The sequence below is a fragment of the Gadus chalcogrammus genome, chromosome 19 (genome assembly GCF_026213295.1).
Source record: "Gadus chalcogrammus isolate NIFS_2021 chromosome 19, NIFS_Gcha_1.0, whole genome shotgun sequence".
In the NCBI taxonomy this organism is placed as follows: Eukaryota; Metazoa; Chordata; class Actinopteri; order Gadiformes; family Gadidae; genus Gadus; species Gadus chalcogrammus.
The window spans coordinates 13,860,938-13,884,992 of NC_079430.1; the positions used below are offsets into that span (position 1 = coordinate 13,860,938).

The following is a 24,055-nucleotide window of genomic DNA, read 5'->3' on the forward strand; positions in this document are numbered from 1 at the left end:
CGCTCTAGTTGTGTAGGCCTACTTCCCTTTTTTTTATTTTTTTATTTTTTTTTTACATTTTTTAATTTAGTTTGGTTAAGTTTATATCTTGTGATTTGCAGTGAAAAGCATGTTTTGTTTTTGTACAGGGATTTATCACCAAGGAAGTAGGGCATTCGTCGGGGTAAGCAAGGTAGCTTGAATAGGAAGTCACCTTGCATACTTGTGGATCCATGAATTGCTATACTCTGTGTATTTGAAGATAGACAAATAAATTATCTTTTGTATCAGATAAACCTTGCGTCTCTCCTCCATTCTTCAGACTATTAAGTATAACTTGGCTATTTAACATGTGGGTGTGTGGACAGTACGCGCTATATGCACGTGGATTCGAGTTCCGAGTTCATCAAATATGCAGCTTGTTTTTTTTAAGGCAACAATCATGGCAGAAAAAAAGCACATCCAATGTAAAATTTTCAGCATAATTTATACGTATCTTTTTCATATTGCTGGGGATGACGTAACATGTTCGTATCGGCACATTTTGCGTGATCTCCCGCCCCACACGACGCTGAAGTTGGCATCCGATTCGCAGCATCCGATTCGGCTTGAAAACCACTTAGAATCTTCAAATCGGTCCTGATTGAAAACCACTACACCTAGACTCTTCAAATCTGGACTACATTATCACAGTGAGGCTATACATTATGTAAAACATAGTTTCATATTTGTGAAACCTTTACCCTATTTGTGAAAATGCAATACAGGCTTATTTGAATGTTTTTTAGGGGTCCAGACCGCATTGCATTTTCACAAATAGGTTAAAGGTTTCACAAATCTGAAACTATGTTTTACATAATGTATAGCCTCACTGTGATAATTTAGTCCAGATTTGAAGAGTCTAGGTGTAGTGGTTTTTAATCAGGATCAGTTCTAATGCGGTCTGGACCCCTAAAAAGCATTAAAATGTGCCTTTATTGCATTTTCACAAATAGGGTAAAGGTTTCACAAATCTGAAACTATGTTTTACATAATGTATAGCCTCACTGTGATAATTTAGTCTAGATTTGAAGAGTCTAGGTGTAGTGGTTTTCAATCAGGACCCGTTCTGATGCAGTCTGGACCCCTAAAAAGCATTAAAATGAGCCTGTATTGCATTTTCATAAATAGAAAAAAGGTTTCACAAATCTGTAACTGTTTATTATAATGTATAGCCTCACTGTGATAATTTAGTCCAGATGTGAAGAGTCTAGGTGTAGTGGTTTTCAATCAGGACCGATTTAAAGTGGACCAGCTGCTGAATCGGATGCTGCGAATCGGATGCCAACTTCAGCGTTGTGTGTGTGTGTGTGTGTGTGTGTGTGTGTGTGTGTGCCGACTACGGTCTGAGAACAAAGGTGTAACAAAACAGTCCTTTGACTTAGTATAACCTGATATATGCAAAAATAAGGCGATTGAAAAAAAAAATGAGGCGATTAAATAACAAACGTGTAGAACAACAACATCTAAACAATGAGAAATCTCAAACAAAAGGGACGCATAAAAGTTACCCCAGCACCCTAGGCATGGGAACAAAGCTGTATACGTTATGGTGTGTGCGCTATGTGCAACTTGTCGTCAGGTGGCAAGCCGCCCCTTCCTCCTGTTTAGTCCACTGTCTACCGCCGCCGGATTCAGAAAACTCGGCAGAAAACTCGGCAGAAAACTCGGCAGAAAACTCGTGGCCACGCCCACAGCGCACTATATAAAAAGACACAGAGTCGCGAAGGAAAACAATTGACCGCGGGCTTTAGAGCTGTATCACTGAAAGATGTCATTTGCGTGTCTCGCCCTCGGACTGCTGTGTGCTATTTGGACCTGCGTTGCTTTGACCTGTGAGTATAATGTTTTTGTAGAGGGCGTTCCCTGAGCCTCGATACAGCGAGACACTCGCGTTCCCTGAGCCTAAATACAGCAGAGTATTGAGACACTTGTTGCATCAATTGTGTTTTCTAGCAGGTGCAGACATCACTGAGGTGTTCACCAGAGAGGGAGACATCGCCATCCTACCGTGTGCTCTGGGTTCCCCGGTGGACCTGACAGATGGGGCGTTTGACTGGAAGAAGGGGAAGCAGGAGGTGTTCTTCTATATAAAGGGCAAGGACTACAACAACGGCCGGGAGGGACAAGACCCCCATTATGTGGGCAGGGTGCACCTTCTCCCAGGGGGGCTGCAGGCCGGTAACGCCTCTGTGGTCCTGTCCGGTGTGATCCAGGCGGACAGTGGAGTGTATGAGTGCGTAATTCTTACGAGACAGACAAACAGACGGATCCGGCTGACTGTAGGTGAGTGATTGGTCCGGATTCTATGAACATCCCTACTGTACCACTGATATATTGTTGTTTCTCTTTATCCTGACACATGTACTTACTGTATGTCGCTTTGGATAAAAGCGTCTGCTAAAGAGAATAACACTCTCCTCTCTCCCCTCTCCTTTGGTTCAGGCCGTTGGTTGACCGGCGATCATGAAGAGGTCCTCGGGAATGGTCCATGGAAGGCCATAGGTGTTTCTTTTATTGTTCTCTTTATTTTATCAGTTGTGGTTAATATTTACCAATTTACCAAAAATAATAACTGTAAGAAAGGTCATGGTCAACAAGCAGAACCTGATTCTGATAGTTTGGAAACGAAGCAGTGCCTATTTGTCCTGTCCCCATCGTGATGCCGCTGTACAGCTGAACGTACCATCTTTCGGTTGAGCGAAAGATGGATTATTAAGGCCTTAAATAAGGCCTTAATAATTAAGGCCTTATTTAAGGCAGCTGTGTGCCATTGCGCCATGGTATAGCTCGTGTCCCTGCTGTGGCTGTTGTAGCGTCAACCAGGTGAGTAGCATTTTGATGGATGGATGGACGGAGTGTCCTTTTGTACGGGCTGCCCATTCATTTGATTCGTTTTATTTAGCTTTTGGATAGCCCCCTGTGGTTGAGTGACTTTGGCTTCATTCCCTCAAACCCGTGTTGTTGAGTAGTGTGGGCCACACCAAGTTTTGTTAGTGTGCAGCATGGTGAGCTGGGTTAACTCCATTCTCGTAGGTTCACCTGCTGCTGTTTTGCCATACTTTAGTCTTGCTTATCGTTTGTTCGTGATTACAATATTTTGGGTTTATTGAACTAACTGGGGGTTAAATGTTTGCTTTGATACTGTATTGGTTCCTTTTGAGCAGAGAGAGAGAGAGAGGGAGGGAGGGAGGGAGAGAGGGAGGGAGGGAGGGAGGGAGGGAGAGAGGGAGGGAGGGAGGGAGGGAAAAAGTGACGAGAGGGCCAGAGAGGGAGGGAAAAAGTGACGAGAGGGCCAGAGAGGGAGCCAAAAAGTGACGAGAGGGCCAGAGAGGGAGCCAAAAAGTGACGAGAGGGCCAGAGAGAGAGGGCCAAAAAGTGACAAGAGGAAGAGAGAAAAGTGACAAGAGGAAGAGAGAGCCCTGGAGAGGGTGAAAGAGGGCGGGGGAAGAAGTTGTGGGTGGGGCCTGTCGATATATATATAAGCAGCAGTAGTTCGTTCGTGGAGTTGAACATAAAACATGACAATGGTCTACTCTACCAAACTCACTCTTGTCCTGTTGGCTTTTCGTTCCGCTGTTCTGCTGACCTGTGAGTATCATATTAATTAACAGTTTACAGCATGCTCTATATCAGGGGTATTCAACTAAAATAGGAAGAGGTCCTTCAAGATTTCTTTACAGGGTAATTCCTGTGTGAAATGGATTTGGGATATGTTTTGTATGATAACGAGATGAAATGTGAGATGAAATCCTACAACCTTTATATGTTGTTGTCCATTATGTGGAGAAGCTATTTATAACTGTTATTAGCTTGAAAAAATGTCATCAGAAGTAGCATAGACTAAAATAATTTACATCACTGCCTTCCAAGGTCCATCTACATAGATGCATATACATGTCTGTCTATCCAGCTACTCTGTGTCTGTCCAGTGTTTATTTCCATACCTTCACACGTGTATCTGTAGTGTGTATTATACCAAGTAGGCTTGTTTTCCTTGTTAGGGTTAGAGTTTGAGTTGAGGGTTGTTGTTTCGTTGTTGGTCCTTTTTGTAACATCGTAACCAGATCAAAGGCGGTACAATAATGAACTGTGTTCTTAATGTTTTCACCGGCCTCAGAAACGACCACTGAATCGGACAGTGCCCAGATGGTGTTCCCTGAGCCTCAATACAGAGGTGTATTGAGACACTTGTTGTTGCATCAATTGTGTTTTCAAGCAGGTGCTGGCATCCCTGAGGTGGTCACCAATCTGGGGGACACTGACACTGAGGTGTTCACCAGAGAAGGAGAAGATGCCATCTTACCGTGTGGTCTGGGTTCCCCGGTGAACCTGAAGGATGAGGTGTTTGACTGGAAGAAGGAGCAGCAGGAGGTGTTCTTCTATGAAAAGGGCAAGCATTACAACAACGGCAAGCCTGGACAAGACCCCCAGTTCGGGGGCAGGGTGCACCTTCTCCCAGGGGGGCTGCAGGCCGGTAACGCCTCTGTGATCCTGTCCAGTGTGACCCAGGCCGACGGCGGAGTGTATTCTTGCTACTTCCCACGTCGGAAACTGACGAGATGGATCCGGCTGACTGTAGGTGAGTGAATGGTTCCGGTTCGTTCAAGTCTCTTGCTCTCAGCTCTCACCTACAGCACCTTTAAGTTTAATTTGACCGTATCGATTATAAAAAGGAAACTGACCTGTTTATCTTTTTAGAGCGCCTCCCCGATCACACTCCCCCAAATATCAGGAAGGCGGGTGAGTTCAATTTCTGCTGATTACCGCACCCCTCCCTCTGTGTACCACGAGGGCTGGGTCTAGGGGTAGGGTGTAGGGTTAGACTGAGGGGTAAGGGTCTAGGGGTCGGGTGTAGGGTTAGACCAGGGGTAAGGGTCTAGGGTTAGACTGAGGGGTAAGGGTCTAGGGGTAGGGTGTATGGTTAGACTCAGGGGTAAGAGTCTAGGGGTAGGGTCCAGGTGGGTCGAATAGTAAGCTGGGCATCAGAAAAGTTGGGTTAATACAGTATGTTACACATGTTTGCTCACTTATTGTATGTTGTATGTCATGTCACCCTCCAAGTGTTAGTGAGTGTTTCCAGTCAGCTGTTTTGATGCACAGAAACATGTTAATGGTCCTGAGAATAACACTCTCCTCTCTCCCCTCTCCTATGGTTCAGGCCATTGGTTGACCGGCGATCGTGAAGGGGTCCTCGGGAATGGTCCATGGAAGGCCATAGGTGTTTCTTTTATTGTTCTCTTTATGTTATCATTTGGAGTTAATATTTACCAATTTACCAAAACTAATAACTGTAGGAAAGGTCATGGTCAACAAGCAGTCCCTGATTCTGATAGTTCTGATTGAAGCGGTGCCTATTGGTCCTGTCCCCGTCGTGATGCCGCTGTACAGCTGAACGTACCGTCTTTCGGTTGAGCGACGGACACTTTTGGTCGTCTTAAGGTGTGCATTTGTGTCTCAACAGTTTACTCTTGATACAAAATTTCTATGAGAGAGCAGTTATTTATGTTATTTATGTTAGTTATGGGACATGGAAACAACCTCAAATGGCTGTTTCGGGTTATGGGTTCCTCAGGGTGTGTGTGTGTGTGTGTGTGTGTGTGTGTGTGTGTGTGTGTGTGTGTGTGTGTGTGTGTGTGTGTGTGTGTGTGTGTGTGTGTGTGTGTGTGTGTGTGTGTGTGTGTGTGTGTGTGTGTGTGTGTGTGTGTGTGTGTGTGTGTGTGTGTGTGTGTGCACAAGTGTTGTACACTTCTTTGTTATTTGGATAGCCGTACTGCTGTTGGTGTTATGGTGCAAAACCCGTCTGGTTCTCTGATATTTCCACAAAGAAAATCGTAGTGGGGGTTATATCAGCCATGGTTGAGAAAGATTTGGGGGAGAGGAACTTTGGCTTTGACTCCCTGAAGTCGCCTACATGAACCGCGACATGGAGGAGAAGGGGATTGTTGACCGCGATTGTCTCCCACCGGGAACCCGCTGCCTGCTGCCCCCGCCCCCCCCGCCGCCACGAGGCACCACCACAGCGAGGCACCACCCCCGCGCTCCGGCGGGAGCCACACCCCCACCCTCCACCTTGACCCGCCTCTAAGAAGCGGCACGCTTGTGTAAAGCCCATAGTGGGACTGGCTCGTAGTGGCTGTAATTCTGCACCAAGGCTCAATTTCTTGAACGTCTTCCAGTAGCCTACTGTATTAGGGGCCCACTAACGGCTATATAAAACCATAAATTAAGTAGCATGCCATAGGATCTTTAAAAGAAACCTTAAAACATAACTAGTTCGGCATTCTCTTATTCTATTTTATTTAGTTTTGTTTATTTCTATTGTATTTAAGCAACACACAATGGGGGGGGGGGGGGGGAGACTGTGTACAAAGAAGTTGATCATGTTTATTGAGTTTTTTCAATTTTCGATTCGTTAATTTAACTGACAAGTCGTTTGTTTGACATATCTTTCTCGTTTTGTTTCCATGTCAATGAGATTTGGTAAATTCAATTAATAAAAAAGTTGTATTCAATTTGATTTCAGTCCATGGTTAAGGTTCGAGATGTTCAGTCTGCTCTCACGTCAATCACCACAGGTCCACAGCACCACGTTCGGTCCACCCACATTGTGTCAACAGGCACGCGACAGAAATGGCCGAAAGCGGATTCCGGATTTCATGAGGAACCCCTTAAGAGCAGAATTTAACCGTTAAAAATAGCAGAATTAACCCGTTAAAAAAGCATTAGAATCCGAATCAACTGACGGCAGCACACGCACTGATAACGTAAAGGTAGACGAGGACCAGGAGACGAGGAGGCTATAGGGCAAACGAAACTGCACCCAAGTAAATGTGTATCAAGCTAACGTTTATCTGGGACGAGGAGAAGCTGAGATATTGTATATTCATGACATGATGAAAAGTTTAATCAGGCTGAACCCCGAGCGCAAGAACACTCGGGAGTATCAACTTCAGGTAAGACCACTTTTGAAATGCACATTAGCCTACTAGTAGCTGTTGGTTTGATGGTCATGGCCTTTCTTTGCCTTTGAATACGAACCATGTCGGTGGTCGATGCTCTTATCGTGAAGATATTTAGTAAATCTGGCTGTCATAACTGGGTGTAACAGGGGGAGCGTTCACCGACTGGGTGACCGACTCTTCCTCCGCCCCGTCTACACTAGTGGGAGATTAGCAGCGGTGCTGAATAAATAGGGCACAGGTTTCACGGGAGGCACTCGCCTATCTTGCTTGGACCACTCGTGGGGATTTCTTGTCTCTTGTCCCTCCTGCACCGTGTTGCAGAACGTTACAGGTATGCGTTCTGATTCCTCTACTAACGCTGTTGGTTCTCCGAGTTGGAGAAGTTGGAATGTTCTGTTTATCTTCTAGCCACGGTGGCGTACTGCTCTTCCGGGATTGTAACACAGCCGTATACTTGTTGGCTCTTCAACATTGTGAGCGTGTACTTGTTGACCTCGCATTCAGGTAGGCTGTTGATGCCTTTCGTTTGATCAGGATATGGATTAATTAGCAAGGTTGCTTAATGTAGAATTACGTTGCTGCGTTTATAGTATTCGGACGCGATGATCCTCTGTCTGGGTTCCGGCTCTCTATCTTCCGGCTCTCTATATCTCTCTCAGCTATACGGTCGGTGTTCTGTCCACTAGTCAATAATATAAATTAGTGTAATCGTATTGTAATGACTATGCACTCCTCTCAGGGTCGGTGGCGTTTCGTGGGGTTGCTGTTCTGTTCCCCTTGCCTGTGCGGCCCAAAATCCCAGCTGTCGTGAGCTTCTCTCCTCGTCTCCCCGGCCTGCTCGTCCAATCTCTGCTAGCTGTCAAGTTGGACTACTTGCTCGAGGCTTCTGCTCGGGGTGCCTGCGTGTGTATTTTAATGCTAGTGCATGTCGTGGTGTTTGGGTGCTGCTCGTTGTTTTGTCGTTTTGTTTGGATGCTAGAATAAGCGTTGGTGGCTCTGTCGCTTGCTGGCTTCCTCCCCTGCTTGTGGCTGAATGTATCCCGCTCTAGTTGTGTAATTCCCTTCTTTCTTTTTTTTACATGCGTGTGCACTGTGCAGTGTTATTTTCATAGTTTGGTTTAGTTTATATCTTGTGATTTGCAGTGAAAAGCGTGTTTTGTTTTTGTACAGGGATTTATCACCAAGGAAGTAGGGCATTCGTCGGGTTAAGCAAGGTATCTTGAATAGGAAGTCACCTTGCATACTTGTGGATCCATGAATTGCTATACTCTGTGTATTTGAAGGTAGACAAATAAATTATCTTTTGTATCAGATGAACCTTGCGTCTCTCCTCCATTCTCCAGACTGCTGTTGATCAGGCAGCACCTCCAGCCGTTCTCACACACTGCCAGAGCAACCAATCACAGAGGCAATGTAGATGGGGTGTGGACAAAGAGCTTAGTCACATGCATGGACCAATCACAGAGCTTATAATAAACATCCATTGATTGCCAGAGCAACCAATCACAGAGGCAATGTAGATGGGGTGTGGACAAAGAGCTTAGTCACATGCATGGACCAATCACAGAGCTTATAAGAAACATCCATTGATTGCCAGAGCAACCAATCACAGAGGCAATGTAGATGGGGTGTGAACAAAGAGCTTAGTCACATGCATGGACCAATCACAGAGCTTATAAGAAACATCCATGGACCAATCAAAGAGCTTGTCCAGAAAGGGTGAAAAAAAAAAAAAAAAAAAAAGCTCTGCTATATAAGAGCTCTCTGGCAGAGCGCTGTCGGGTGCCTCTTGCTCAGCTGTAGTGTGTCGCTGGAGATGTCTGCGGCGTGTTTCCCCCTCGGCCTGTGTGCTCTGTTAACCTGGGTTTTGTTCACCTGTGAGTATCATTTTAATAAGTTAACAACTAGTTTGCTCTATTAACCGCGTTTGTGTTGCGTTGACCTGTGAGTAGCCTATCATGTTAATTAAGTTAACATCTAGTTAGTGATACGTCTCCTCCGCTCCGACCGCAGCTCGGACGGGTCCGAATTTTCTCTTTTTAAGTCTTTCAAACCCTTTCCAGTGTCGAATCTGTTCTGGAATAGTCTGAATGAAAAACGGACCGATACTCTGTTGAAAGGCTGCCGAACAAACTTTTAAATTCACGAGTGCTGCCCTCCAAGTGGGAAGCAAACAACCGACGATGTACCTGCTGTGAGAGCCGACCAGTACAGTACTGGTGTGAGCCGACCAGTACAGTACTGGTGAGAGCCGACCAGTACAGTGCTGGTGTGAGCCGACCAGTACAGTACAGGTGAGAGCCGACCAGTACACAGGTGAGAGCCGAGTATTCTGAATGAAGAACGGACAGATAGGACTCATGGAGTGTACATTGAGGTCTTACCTGTTGTGACCCCGGGAAGTGAGAGACAAACCTCCACCCAAAGGTCTTTATGGGGATCTAAGACGCAGGGTGGTTCAACTTCTGTGGTCACGACATGGCCTTGTGATGTTGTGGATTAAACCCCACACTTTAACACTTAAACAAAATACGGTTGAAAGATAAAGACTAAATTATCACTCACACAGAAGTATTAACCAAACCTGAGTTCGGTTTGACAAAGCCATTTTATCAGCAACTTGGTCTCCCGTGTGTGTGTGTGTGTGTGGTCGGTCGAAGGTGGGGTGAAAAATTCGAAGTGTAATTCTCCATTCGAACTGTAAAAATGCGCTATAAAGAAGAGAGCGGCGAGTGGCTTTTCCTCAATAAAGCGGCCCTCCTGGATCCCCGCTTCTCCCGGTTAGTCCACCTTTCCCCTGCACAGAAACATCTCGTGACTGAAAGCCTCTCACACGAGCTCATTGAAACGGAGACCGACACTGATCGCACACGACAGGGAGAAAAGTCCGCCGCTGCGCTGGGCGCGATGTGCAGCCTGTTTGGGGACTTATACAGCACGGCTGACAGAAGCAGCTGCAGCGGTAACGGAGAGCTGCGAGACTACTTGTAATTTTCTTTCCGTAAGGAATAAAAAGAGAAGCATGCCGTGTTGGAGGTCGGCCTCACAGATTTTTCGTTTATATAGGCTGTGTGTGCCATGGACGACATGCGCTCCGCATATCGCGCTCCGAGCAGTTATTGTTAATGCGTAAAAAACAGCCGCACTTGTGTGTCGGAGCTTCCTCTTGTTGTGTTTACAAATGTGTTATCAAAGATGTGTTTTTATCCTGTGCTGTTATGAATTCAGTAGGTATACGTGATTTCCACAAGAAATAAAAAGAAACACGACAACAGTCGTTGTCGTGTTTCCTTCTTTTTTTTTTTTTTTTATAGTTCTATGGGGGGGGGGTCGAATGTATTCGAATGTATTCGAATTAATTATGGACATTCGAAATTCGTTCGAATTTCATTTTTGGAAAAAGTGACTGTGTGTGTGTGTGTGTGTGTGTGTGTGTGTGTGCGCCTGCCTGCCTGCCTGCCTGCCTGCCTGCCTGCCTGCCTGCCTGCCTGCCTGCCTGCCTGCCTGCCTGCCTGCCTGCCTGCCTGCCTGCCTGCCTGCCTGCCTGCCTGCCTGCCTGCCTGCCTGCCTGCCTGCCTGCCTGCCTGCCTGCCTGCCTGCCTGCCTGCCTGCCTGCCTGCCTGCCTGCCTGCCTGCCTGCCTGCCTGCCTGCCTGCCTGCCTGCCTGCCTGCCTGCCTGCCTGCCTGCCTGCCTGCCTGCCTGCCTGCCTGCCTGCCTGCCTGCCTGCCTGCCTGCCTGCCTGCCTGCCTGCCTGCCTGCCTGCCTGCCTGCCTGCCTGCCTGCCTGCCTGCCTGCCTGCCTGCCTGCCTGCCTGCCTGCCTGCCTGCCTGCCTGCCTGCCTGCCTGCCTGCCTGCCTGCCTGCCTGCCTGCCTGCCTGCCTGCCTGCCTGCCTGCCTGCCTGCCTGCCTGCGCCTTGTCCTCAGGTGGCAAGCCGCCCATTCCTCCTGTATAGTCCGCTGTCTACCGCCGCCGGAGTCACTATTCAGAAAACTCGGGCAGTAGGTCGGTAAATCGTGGCCACGCCCACAGCGCACTATATCAATGAACCCCCAGAGTGGGGAGGGAAAACAGTCGACGCGTGCTAGAGCTGTATCACTGAAAGTGTCAGTTGCGTGTCTCGCCCTCGGACTGCTGTGTGCTATTTGGACCTGCGGTGCGTTGTGAGTATAATGTTTATTAAGTTAACATCTAGTTTGTGTTGTTGTGTCTCCTCTCCTCCGCTCCGACCGCCGCTCGGACGGGGCCGAACTTTCTCTATTTTCTAAGTCTTTCCAGTGTCGAATCTGTTATGGAATAGTCCGAATATTCTGAATGGAAAACGGACAGATACTCTGTTGAAAGGCTGCAAAACAGGCGTTTAAATTCACGTGTGATGCCCTCCAAGCATCGAGGTACAACCGACGATGTCCTGGTTAGAGCCCACCAGTAATCTACTGGTCATGTGAGGGCCGACGAGTACTTTACTGGTGAGAGCCGACCAGTACTGTATTGGTGAGAGATCGGCGACACTCGTGTGAGTACAGTGAGGTCTTTATAAACCCGTTGCGACCCCGGGAAGTAAGAGACAAACCTCCACCCAAAGGTTTTTATTTGGTTCACTGTCGCTTTGTCCACTAAAAATATGCCACATCATGGTGCACTCCAGTGTGCTGTAGGGTCGGCGAAGGAACCACACGGTAGTCAGATTACACCGCACGACCACGAGAACTGCCTTTATTGAACACCACAGAACACACAACCAACACAGGGCTTATCCCACCCCCCTAAACATCCACAGTCGCCACTCGCCACAGTACCTACCCACCTGGCACCTGGCCCATCTACAAGTATGCATTCTGTCTGTCTATCTATCTACTCTGTGTCTGTCCAGTGTTTATGTTTCAATACCGACACACGTGTATCTGTAATGTGTATTATACCCAGTAAGCTTACCTAAACGGCTTGTTTGCCCTTGTAAGGTCTTGTTTGGACCTTTTTGTAGCATCGTAACCAGATCAAAAATGGTACGATGATTAACTGTGTTCTTAATGTTATCACCCGCCTCAGAAACAACCACTGAATCTAACAGTGCCCAGATGGCGTTCCCTGAGCCTCAATACAGCGGTGTATTGAGACACTTGTTGCATCATTTGTGTTTTCAAGCAGGTGCTGGCATCCCTGAGGTGGTCACCAATCTGGGGGACACTGACACTGAGGTGTTCAGAAGAGAAGGAGAAGATGCCATCTTACCGTGTGGTCTGGGTTCCCCGGTGAACCTGAAGGATGAGGTGTTTGACTGGAAGAAGGAGCAGCAGGAGGTGTTCTTCTATGAAAAGGGCAAGCATTACGACAACGGCAAGCGTGGACAAGACCCCCAGTTCGGGGGAAGGGTGGGCCTTCTCCCAGGGGGGCTGCAGGCCGGTAACGCCTCTGTGATCCTGTCCAGTGTGACCGAGGCCGACGGCGGAGTGTATTCTTGCTACTTCCCACGTCGGAAACTGACGAGATGGATCCGGCTGACTGTAGGTGAGTGAATGGTTCCGGTTCGTTCAAGTCTCGCGCTCTCAGCTCTCACCTACAGCACCTTTTAAGTTTAATTTGACCGTATCGGTTCTTTGTCAAAAAGATTTATAAAAAGGAAACTGACCTGTTTATCTTTTTAGAGCGCGTCCCCGATCACACTCCCCCAAATATCAGGAATGCGGGTGAGTTCGATTTCTGCTGATTACCGCACCCCTCCCTCTGTGTACCACGAGGTCGAGGGCTGGGTCTAGGGGTAGGGTGTAGGGTTAGACTGAGGGGTAAGGGTCTAGGGGTAGGGCGTAGGGTTAGACCAGGGGTAAGGGTCTAGGGGTAGGGTGTAGAGTTAGACTGAGGGGTAAGGGTCTAGGGGTAGGGTGTAGGGTTAGACTGAGGGGTAAGGGTCTAGGGGTAGGGTGTAGGGTTAGACTGAGGGGTAAGGGTCTAGGGGTAGGGTGTAGGGTTAGACTGAGGGGTAAGGGTCTAGGGGTAGGGTGTAGGGTTAGACTGAGGGGTAAGGGTCTAGGGGTAGGGTGTAGGGTTAGACTGAGGGGTAAGGGTCTAGGGGTAGGGTGTAGGGTTAGACTGAGGGGTAAGGGTCTAGGGGTAGGGTGTAGGGTTAGACTGAGGGGTAAGGGTCTAGTGGTAGGGTGTAGGGTTAGACGGAGGGGTAAGGGTCTAGGGGTAGGGTTAGACTGAGGGGTAAGGGTCTAGGGGTAGGGTGTAGAGTTAGACTGAGGGGTAAGGGTCTAGGGGTAGGGTGTAGGGTTAGACTGAGGGGTAAGGGTCTAGGGGTAGGGTGTAGAGTTAGACTGAGGGGTAAGGGTCTAGGGGTAGGGTGTAGGGTTAGACTGAGGGGTAAGGGTCTAGGGGTCGGTTTGAGCCCTGGGTAGAGGGGTAGGTGTTTGGTCATGGTCCAGGTGGGTCGAATAGTAAGCTGGGCATCAGAAAACGTTGGGTTAATAAAGTATGTTACACGTGTTTGCTCACTTATTGTATGTTGTTTGAGACACTTGTTGTTGCATCAATTGTGTTTTCAAGCAGGTGCTGGCATCCCTGAGGTGGTCACCAATCTGGGGGACACTGACACTGAGGTGTTCACCAGAGAAGGAGAAGATGCCATCTTACCGTGTGGTCTGGGTTCCCCGGTGAACCTGAAGGATGCGGTGTTTGACTGGATGAAGGAGCAGCAGGAGGTGTTCTTCTATGGAAAGGGCCAGCATTACGACAACGGCATGCATGGACAAGACCCCCAGTTCGGGGGCAGGGTGGGCCTTCTCCCAGGGGGGCTGCAGGCCGGTAACGCCTCTGTGATCCTGTCCAGTGTGACCCAGGCCGACGGCGGAGTGTATTCTTGCTACTTCCCACGTCGGAAACTGAAGAGATGGATCCGGCTGACTGTAGGTGAGTGAATGGTTCCGGTTCGTTCAAGTCTCTCGCTCTCAGCTCTCACCTACAGCACCTTAAGTTTAATTTGACCGTAAGGGTTCTTTGTCAAAAAGATTATAAAAAGGAAACTGACCTTTTTATCTTTTTAGAGCGCGTCCCCGATCACACTCCCCCAAAAATCAGGAAGGCGGGTGAGTTCGATTTCTGCTGATTACCGCACCCCCCCCCCTCTGTGTACCACATGGAGGTGGGCTGGGTCTAGGGGTAGGGTGTAGGGTTAGACCAGGGGTAAGGGTCTAGGGGTAGGGTGTAGAGTTAGACTGAGGGGTAAGGGTCTAGGGGTAGGGTGTAGGGTTAGACCAGGGGTAAGGGTCTAGAGTTAGACTGAGGGGTAAGGGTCTAGGGGTAGGGTGTAGAGTTAGACTGAGGGGTAAGGGTCTAGGGGTAGGGTGTAGAGTTAGACTGAGGGGTAAGGGTCTAGGGGTAGGGTGTAGAGTTAGACTAAGGGGTAAGGGTCTAGGGGTAGGGTGTAGGGTTAGACCAGGGGTAAGGGTCTAGGGGTAGGGTGTAGAGTTAGACTGAGGGGTAAGGGTCTAGGGGTAGGGTGTAGGGTTAGACTGAGGGGTAAGGGTCTAGGGGTAGGGTGTAGGGTTAGACTGAGGGGTAAGGGTCTAGGGGTAGGGTGTAGGGTTAGACTGAGGGGTAAGGGTCTAGGGGTAGGGTTAGACTGAGGGGTAAGGGTCTAGGGGTAGGGTTAGACTGAGGGGTAAGGGTCTAGGGGTAGGGTTAGACTGAGGGGTAAGGGTCTAGGGGTAGGGTTAGACTGAGGGGTAAGGGTCTAGGGGTAGGGTTAGACTGAGGGGTAAGGGTCTAGGGGTAGGGTGTAGGGTTAGACTGAGGGGTAAGGGTCTAGGGGTAGGGTGTAGGGTTAGACTGAGGGGTAAGGGTCTAGGGGTCGGTTTGAGCCCTGGGTAGAAGGGTAGGTGTTTGGTCATGGTCCAGGTGGGTCGAATAGTAAGCTGGGCATCAGAAAACGTTGGGTTAATAAAGTATGTTACACGTGTTTGCTCACTTATTGTATGTTGTATGTCATGTCACCATCCAAGTGTTTGGTGAGTGTTTCCAGTCAGCTGTTTTGATGGGACTGTTGAGCACAGAAACATGTTAATGGTCCTGAGAATAACACCCTCCTCTCTCCCCTCTCCTATGGTTCAGGCCATTGGTTGACCGGCGATCGTGAAGAGGTCCTCCGGAATGGGGGGGGCACAATTGAGTTTTGTTTTTCTATTCGTTAATTTAACTGACAAGTCGTTTGTTTGCCATATCTTTCTCGTTTTGTTACCATGTTAATGAGATTTGGTCAATTCAATTAATAAAAAAGTTTTATTCAATCGTTGTCCGTTATTTTCATATAAAAATTATACTTTGATTTCAGTCCATGGTTAAGGTTTGTTGGGAAAAACGGTCTGTCTAGTTACTGGACCAGATTAAATGAGACGGAGAGGTAATAAAGTCTGTCGGCACGAGGACCTTGGATTTATTAAGTAAAGTGGCAACGGTTATACAGAGTCATAAAGCGTGAGAGATCGAATATGTCTAAGTCCCTAATCAGCGCTGATGGTTCGTCCAGAGCTTCGCCTCCGTGGAAGGTCTGCTTCAGAAGAAGGGGGGAGAGTACCTGTGTGATACAGTTTTATGCTGTATCTTCCTCTCGATGAGGTGTGTGCGTTTAAGATGTGTATGGTTCTGTGTGTCTTTGCTTGACCTTGCTTCCCAGGCCCTAGTGTATGCAGGTGTATCTTCTTGTGTTCTTCCTGATGGGGGACTTCAGCGCGGGACTACCATCATAACACTTTTAGAAAAAACAGAAAGAAGGCAAAATTATCATAAAAACAAACAGCCATGAGCATGGGACTAAAATAAGTTGCTGGACCGGGTGTATGGGGAACCACGTGGGAGAAACGCCACCCATGCTTCAGACATGGGTATGCCATACACACCCCACCTAGGGGGTGGCATCCACCCCGGCCTTACATCGCGAACAGACAATACCAAATAAAGTGGCAGCAGGTAATACACAAAAAACAAACATACCACAAGCATACACTAATACAAAAAAAAAAAAAAAAAATATATATATATATATATCAAACGATACCCCAAAAACAACAACAACCAACAACAAAACTAACACCAAACCCTAATAATAACAACGAAATGCAACAATAAAACAAACGGTAAACAATAAACAAAAATGCAACAATCACACACATACTACATAATAACAATCACAGGAAAGAAATGCAACCTATGAAACGTGTCCCTAAATAATAGTAATAATAATAGAAAGATATGAGGTAGATAACGAATGGCAATCCCCCTCAACCCATCCCCAGATGACCACACACTAAGGATGTGAGGAGGAGTTAGCTGGTCGTGTAACAATAAGCAATCACACGCATGGGGTATTCGGGGTAGGCCCGGGGCACGGGAACAACTAAGAAACCACGGAATAGTCCTGAGCGTCATCACGGGCAGGTGGTCGCAAGGCGCCACCTGAGCATTAGACCCTTTTATTCAACTGCGCTCAGGACCTCATCTGATAAACGGGCAATCAAGGCCCCTGGAATCTCGCCCGTGTGTATCCCCGAGCTCCATCTAGTGGGACAGCGATATAAACAACAACATTTATGTTCCCGGCGTCGGTTGCGTAGACGCGGGCATAGATATGGGAGCGGCTAAAAACAGTGAAGCGTACAGAAGCGAATACAGCCAGGGGCCTGCATCATGAAGCTCAGAACCAGATTGGCTACAAATAGCCATGATAAAAAAAAAACATTGGAATTATAATTGTATATTTTTATGTATCCTATAAATATATAGGCAACCTCGAGGTTCACAATGAAATTTTTTTCACAGTGAGAATTTTTACTATGCAAATCTCAATTTGCATAGTTTCATCAAGATCATGTTAAAAGTACAGCATAGACTTGTATATATGATTACATATATGTTTTGTATTTTTAAATCAACTGGCTAAAACTGTAGTTTCTACAATATTTGCATGTCAAATTAACATTTTTGTTTTGTTAAGAGTATTACAGTATTTCACTGTTTTTGTTACCAATATTTGTAGTTTTAACAAATAAATTTGATTATAATCACATATTGTTATTGTAAATATAACAAAAACATTTTGTTGAATAGTTTACAAAAGTTCACTGTGATTTAAACGAAAAATATATATTTTTGGGTTTACTATACTCTTCTGTAGGGATTTTACATAGTTTTTATGTAAATTTCACAACCATTTTTTACAGTGCACGTGGATTCGAGTTCCGAGTTCATCAAATTTGCAACTTGTTTTTTTAAGGCAACAATCATGGCAGAAAACAAGCACATCCAATGTAAAATTTTCAGCATAATTTATACGTATCTTTTTCATATTGCTGGGGATGACGTAACATCATGTTCGTATCGGCACATTTTGCGTGATCTCCCGCCCCACTGTGTGTGTGTGTGTGTGTGTGTGTTGAGTGTGTTGTGTGTGTTGAGTGTGTTGTGTGTTTTGAGTGTGTGTGTGTTTTGTGTGTGTTGAGTGTGTGTGTGTTTTGAGTGTGTGTGTGTGTGTGTTGAGTGTGTTGTGTGTGTTGAGTGTGTGTGTGTTGAGTGTGTGTGTTGAGTGTGTGTGTTGAGTGTGTGTGTGCGTTGAGTGAGAGTGTGTGTGTGCGTTGAGTGAGAGTGTGCCGACTACGGTCTGAGAACAAAGGTTTAACAAAACAGTCCTTTGACTTAATATAACCTGATATATGCAAAAATAAGGCGATTGAAAAAAAAATGAGGCGATTAAATAACAAACGTGTAGAAGAACATCAAAACAATGAGAAATCTCAAACAAAAGGGACGCATAAAAGTTACCCCAGCACCCTAGGCATGGGAACACAGCTGTATACTGTCTGCTGCCATAGTGCGTTATGGTGTGTGCGCTATGTGCAACTTGTCGTCAGGTGGCAAGCCGCCCCTTCCTTCTGTTTAGTCCACTGTCTACCGCCGCCGGATTCAGAAAACTCGGCAGAAAACTCGGGCCGGATAAATCGTGGCCACGCCCACAGCTCACTATATAAAAAGACACAGAGTGGCGAAGGAAAACAATTGACCGCGGGCTTTAGAGCTGTATCACTGAAAGATGTCAGTTGCGTGTCTTGCCCTCGGACTGCTGTGTGCTATTTGGACCTGCGTTGCTTTGACCTGTGAGTATAATGTTTTTGTAGAGGGCGTTCCCTGAGCCTCAATACAGCCTAGTTATTGAGACACTCGCGTTCCCTGAGCCTAAATACAGCAGAGTATTGAGACACTTGTTGCATCAATTGTGTTTTCTAGCAGGTGCTGGCATCCCTGATGTGGTCACCAATCTGGGGGACACTGACACTGAGGTGTTCAGAAGAGAAGGAGAAGATGCCATCTTACCGTGTGGTCTGGGTTCCCCGGTGAACCTGAAGGATGAGGTGTTTGACTGGAAGAAGAAGCAGCAGGAGGTGTTCTTCTATGAAAAGGGCAAGCATTACAACAACGGCAAGCGTGGACAAGACCCCCAGTTCGTGGGCAGGGTGCACCTTCTCCCAGGGGGGCTGCAGGCCGGTAACGCCTCTGTGAACCTGACCAGTGTGACCAAGGCCGACGGCGGAGTGTATTCTTGCTACTTCCCAAGTCGGAACCTGAAGAGATGGATCCGGCTGACTGTAGGTGAGTGAATGGTTCCGGTTCGTTCAAGTCTCTCGCTCTCAGCTCTCACCTACAGCACCTTTATATAAAAAGGAAACAGACCTTTTTATCTTTTTAGAGCGCGTCCTCGATCACACTCGCCCAAAAATCAGGAATGCGGGTGAGTTAGATTTCTGCTGATTACCGCACCCCTCCCTCTGTGTACCATGAGGTCGAGGGCTGGGTCTAGGGGTAGGGTGTAGGGTTAGACTGAGGGGTAAGGGTCTAGGGGTAGGGCGTAGGGTTAGACTGAGGGGTAGGGGTCTAGGGGTAGGGTGTAGGGTTAGACTGATGGGTAGGGGTCCAGGGGTCGGGCTGAGCCCTGGGTAGAGGGGTAGGTGTTGGGTCAGAGTCCTGGGTAGAGGGGTAGGTGTTGGGTCAGACTCCTGGGTAGAGGGGTAGGTGTTGGGTCAGGGTCCTGGGCAGAGGGGTAGGTGTTGGGTCAGAGTCCTGGGCAGAGGGGTAGGTGTTGGGTCAGAGTCCTGGGCAGAGGGGTAGGTGTTGGGTCAGGGTCCAGGTGGGTCGAATAGTAAGCGCGGCATCAGAAAACGTATTTTCCGAAGCCATAAGATCACAGAACTTAAATACGTTTAGTTCCACTCTAAGTTGGGTTAGTACAGTATGTTACACGTGTTTGCGCATTTATTGTATGTTGTATGTCATGTACGTCCTGGCACTTAATGTATGCATTTATTGTATGTTGTATGTCCTTGCACTTAAAAACAGTTCTTAGCATTGCGCAGCGATTTATCCTAGTTAGCTTTGTTGTATACGGGGAAAGGGTTACTCTAACGTTTGTTAGTGCTTGGCACTTGGTTCTCTGAACATCCCTTACTGTACCACTGATATTTATTGGTTTATCTTTCTCGCTTTGGATAAAAGCGTCTGCTAAACGCCCTGAATGTAAACGACTTAACGCCCTCCTGCCCACAGTGGTTGAGCCGCGGTTGAGGCTGGAGGTGGTAGAGGCTCCCCCGTCCTCCGGCTCGGTGCGGCTGTCCTGCGTCTCCAGAGGAGGCCAGCCCCAGCCCAGCGGTCTGGAGTGGCAGACGCCCAACGGAACTGTGATCCCTGCAGAAGAAGCACCGCCGGCCGCCTCCTCAGACAGCGATGGCCGCGACTCCATCAGTCAGACGGTGAAGGTGACCGAGCCAGGCAGCTACACCTGTCTGGCCCGGCAGCAAGGCGTCCACCCTGCGGTCAGAGACACCATCCGAGTGTTTGGTGAGTGTTTCCAGTCAGCTGTTTTGATGGGACTGTTGAGCACAGAAACATGTTAATGGTCCTGAGAATAACACCCTCCTCTCTCCCCTCTCCTATGGTTCAGGCCATTGGTTGACCGGCGATCATGAAGAGGTCCTCGGGAATGGTCCATGGAAGGCCATAGGTGTTTCTATTATTGTTCTCTTGATTTTATCAGTTGTAGTTAATATTTACCAATTTACCAAAACTAATAACTGTAGGAAAGGTCATGGTCAACAAGCAGTCCCTGATTCTGATAGTTCTGATTGAAGCGGTGCCTATTGGTCCTGTCCCCGTCGTGATGCCGCTGTACAGCTGAACGTACCGTCTTTCGGTTGAGCGACAGACACTTTTGGTCATCTGAAGGTGTGCATTTGTATCCCAACAGTTTACTTTTGATACAAAATTTGTACGAGAGAGCATGAGTTATTTATGTTAGTTATGGAACATGGAAACAACCTCAAATGGCTGTTTCAGGTTATGGGTTCCTCAGGAGCATCTCTTCATGGTGCTCCACCTAGATCACTCAGGTCCTCAGGCACTGGCCTCTTAGTTACCTATGCCCCCCCCCTCTGGAACAGCCTGCCAGAGGAGCTGAGGACGTCACAATCTGTGAACACATTTAAAGGTCCCATGGCATGAAAATCACTTCACTTCATGAGGTTTTCTAACATTAACATGAGTTCCCCTAGCCTGCCTATGGTCCCCCAGTAGCTAGAAATGGCGTTTGGTGTAAAACGAGCACTAGTTATCCTGCCCCGCCTTTGATTAATGAAAGCTCAGACGCTCAGATTTTGAATTTGGCCCCATATGTCTTCATACGGGGCCAAGTTACCTCCCCTTTCTCTGCCTTGCCCGCCCACAGAGATCGGCCCGACAAGTGTGTGTGTGTGTGTGTGTGTGTGTGTGTGTGTGTGTGTGTGTGTGTGTGTGTGTGTGTGTGTGTGTGTGTGTGTGTGTGTGTGTGTGTGTGTGTGTGTGTGTGTGTGTGTGTGTGTGTGTGTGTGCGCAATGCAAGTGTTGTACACTTCTTTGTTATTTGGATAGCCGTACTGCTGTTGGTGTTATGGCGCAAAACCCGTCTGGTTCTCTGACGTCTCTGGTATTTCCACAAAGAAAATCGTAGTGGGGGTTATCTCAGCCATGGTTGAGAAAGACTTGGGGGAGAGGGACTTTGGCTTTGACTCCCTGAAGTAGCCTACATGAACCGCGACATGGAGGAGAAGGGGATTGTTGACCGCGATTGTCTCCCACCGGGAACCCGCTGCCTGCTGCCCCCGCCCCCCCCCGCCGCGAGGCACCACCACAGCGAGGCACCACCCCCGCCGCGAGGCCCCGCCTCGGCAGCGGGCAGCGGTGCTCCGGCGGGAGCCACACCCCAACCCTCCACCTTGACCCGCCTCTAAGAAGGGGCACGCTTGTGTAAAGCCCATTGCGGGACTGGCTCGTAGTGGCTATAATTCTGCACCAAGGCTGAATTTCTTGAACGTCTTCCAGTACTGTATTAGGGGCCCACTAACGGCTATGTAAAACCATAATTTAAGTAGCATGCCATAGGAACTTTAAAAGAAACCTTAAAACATAGTTCGGCATTCTCTTATTCTATTTCATTTATTTAGTTTTGTTTATTTATATTGTATTGTTAAGCACCACATAATGGGGGGGGGGGGGGGGGGGAAGACTGTAAACAAAGAAGTTGATCATGTTTATTGAGTTTTTTCGATTTTCGATTCGTTAATTTAACTGAAGTCGATTGTTTGCCATATATTTCTCGTTTTGTTTCCATGTCAATGAGATTTGGTCAATTCAAATAATAAAAGTTTTATTCAATCGTTGTCGGTTATTTTCATCTGAAAATTATACTTTGATTTCAGTCCATGGTTAAGGTTCCAGATGTTCAGTCTGCTCTCACGTCAATCACCACAGGTCCACAGCACCACGTTCGGTCCACCCACATTGTGTCAACAGGCTCGCGACAGAAATGGCCGAAAGCGGATTCTGGATTTCATGATGAACCCCTTAAGAGCAGAATTTAACCGTTAAAAATAGCAGAATTAACCAGTTAAAAAAGCATTAGAATCCGAATCAACTGACAGCAGCACACGCACTGATAACATAAAGGTAGACGAGGACCAGGAGACGAGGAGGCTAGGGCTAACTGCACCCAAGCAAATGTGTATGAAGCTCAGGTTTATCAAGCTAACGTTTATCTGGGATGAGGAGAAGCTGAGATATTGTATATTCATGACATGATGAAAAGTTTAATCAGGCTAAACCCCGAGCGCAAGAACACTAGGGAGTATCAACTTCAGGCAAGACCACTTTTGAAATGCACATTAGGATTAGCCTACTAGTAGCTGTTGGTTTGATGGTCATGCCCTTGCTTTGCCTTTGAATACGAACTATGTCGGTGGTCGATGCTCTTATCATGAAGATATTTAGTAAATCTGGCTGTCATAACTGGGTAACTGTACATCCACACCAGGAGCGACCAAAGCGTCAAAGACGCTCTGGTCGCTCACAAAGTTTCGCTGCGAATTTTTCTGTTCGCTTTGGTCGCTCAAGTCGCTCATGACGTACAATTCAATTATGCAGACGCATTTAAAGGAGCCCCCGTATGCGTTTAGTAGGCCCTACAGACAGCCATATCAAACAGTGAACTCTCCCATACACCTTGGCCATATTGCCGAGACGGTTTTGCTTGTTCGATAAAGTGCTTCGACAACAAGTAGGACAGTGATTCCCCCCAATATAAAAAAAATCCTAAAATGTAGGCTAATTACAACCGAGAACAAAAAACCCTGCGTGCTGTAGTAGTTAAAATATGTTTCACTGATCTGGATCTGCAAATCATGATCTGCACTCATTCGTCGCATTCAAAACAAATAGACATTGGGACACATGGCTCATTTGCATACGTGCACAGGACTGGTTGGCTCCGCAAGGCAAATAATGGAACATATCTATCTATCTATCTATCTATCTATCTAGGCCTTTCTGTCTATCTATCTATCAACGCGTGTCTAGTTTTAATGTGATGTATTGTGTGTATTATCCAGTCAGACTTGTTCTGTGTGGTATTGTAGGCTACTGTCCTGTGTGGGACGAACCACCTAAATGGATTCCCGACGATTTGTGTCGTTTGGTATTAATAAAGACTTGACTATCTATCTATCTAGACTATTTAATTAAAAATTATTCACCTCAGGCTCCGTGAATAGTGGGGAATAGAGGGATAAAAAACAAGAGATATATCCCTTGTCATTTATCCCTCGTCTTGTCGATTAGTTTGTTTATGTGACGATTTCAAATATTTTTTTGGTTTTGTTTAAAGCATGCTACACGCGAATGGTTGGTTAGATTGGTGGCATGTAGAGCAAATTATAATGATTCCCGCTTAAATACGAACGTTCTAGATGTAGCCTATAAATACTCCCGCTTATCATCACTTGATATCCAAACCACTATGGCGTTTCGATCTCTGAACTGAAAAAGGGTGGGTTCGTACAACACCGGGGGCCCAGTTACAGCCGCGATTAATACTTCAGCCGACATTTTGTTCAGTGAGTGAATAAAGGTAGGTAGGAACCAAAGTGCCTGCCGATGTTCCCTGGGATCCACGCAAGCGAAGAGCGTCTACATTCCGATTGGCTGTCAGTGTTTGGTCGCTGAAGCGAATAATAGTCATTTGCATAAAGTTAAAAAGTTTTCAACTTCTTTTTGACGCTCTGGTCGCTCAACTTTGGCCGCTGGTAGCGTTGGTCGCTTTGGTCGCTCTGGTCGCTCTTGCCCATAGAAAGTGAATGACTTCCGGCGATTTGGTCGCTCAATTCGCTTCTGGTGTGGACGGACAGTAACAGGGGGAGCGTTCACCGACTGGGTGACCGACTCTTCCTCCGCCCCGTCTACACTAGTGGGAGATTAGCAGCGGTGCTAAATAAATAGGGCACAGGTTTCACGGGAGGCACTCGCCTATCTTGCTGGGACCACTCGTGGGGATTTCTTGTCTCTTGTCCCTCCTGCACCGTGTTGCAGAACGTTACAGGTATGCGCTCTGATTCCTCTACTAACGCTGTTGGTTCTCTGAGTTGGAGAAGTTAGAATGTTCTGTTTATCTTCTAGCCACGGTGGCGTAGGCTACTGCTCTTCCGGGATTGTAACACAGCCGTATACTGTGTG

The 24,055-nt window shown here is 47.3% G+C and overlaps 1 protein-coding gene across 1 annotated transcript in view; it reads left to right on the forward strand.

Moving 5' to 3' along the window:
* Positions 1 to 24,055, forward strand: part of LOC130372857 (uncharacterized) — a 54,920-nt gene that overhangs the window by 13,278 nt on the left and 17,587 nt on the right. Inside the window, exons 4-13 of the mRNA XM_056579018.1 lie at positions 1,978 to 2,241; positions 4,241 to 4,596; positions 7,215 to 7,314; positions 7,392 to 7,487; positions 12,131 to 12,490; positions 12,628 to 12,669; positions 13,526 to 13,888; positions 14,023 to 14,064; positions 19,568 to 19,858; positions 19,962 to 20,021. Coding sequence (XP_056434993.1) covers positions 1,978 to 2,241; positions 4,241 to 4,596; positions 7,215 to 7,314; positions 7,392 to 7,487; positions 12,131 to 12,490; positions 12,628 to 12,669; positions 13,526 to 13,888; positions 14,023 to 14,064; positions 19,568 to 19,858; positions 19,962 to 20,021 — 1,974 coding nt within the window. The remainder of the gene's footprint in view (positions 1 to 1,977; positions 2,242 to 4,240; positions 4,597 to 7,214; positions 7,315 to 7,391; positions 7,488 to 12,130; positions 12,491 to 12,627; positions 12,670 to 13,525; positions 13,889 to 14,022; positions 14,065 to 19,567; positions 19,859 to 19,961; positions 20,022 to 24,055) is intronic.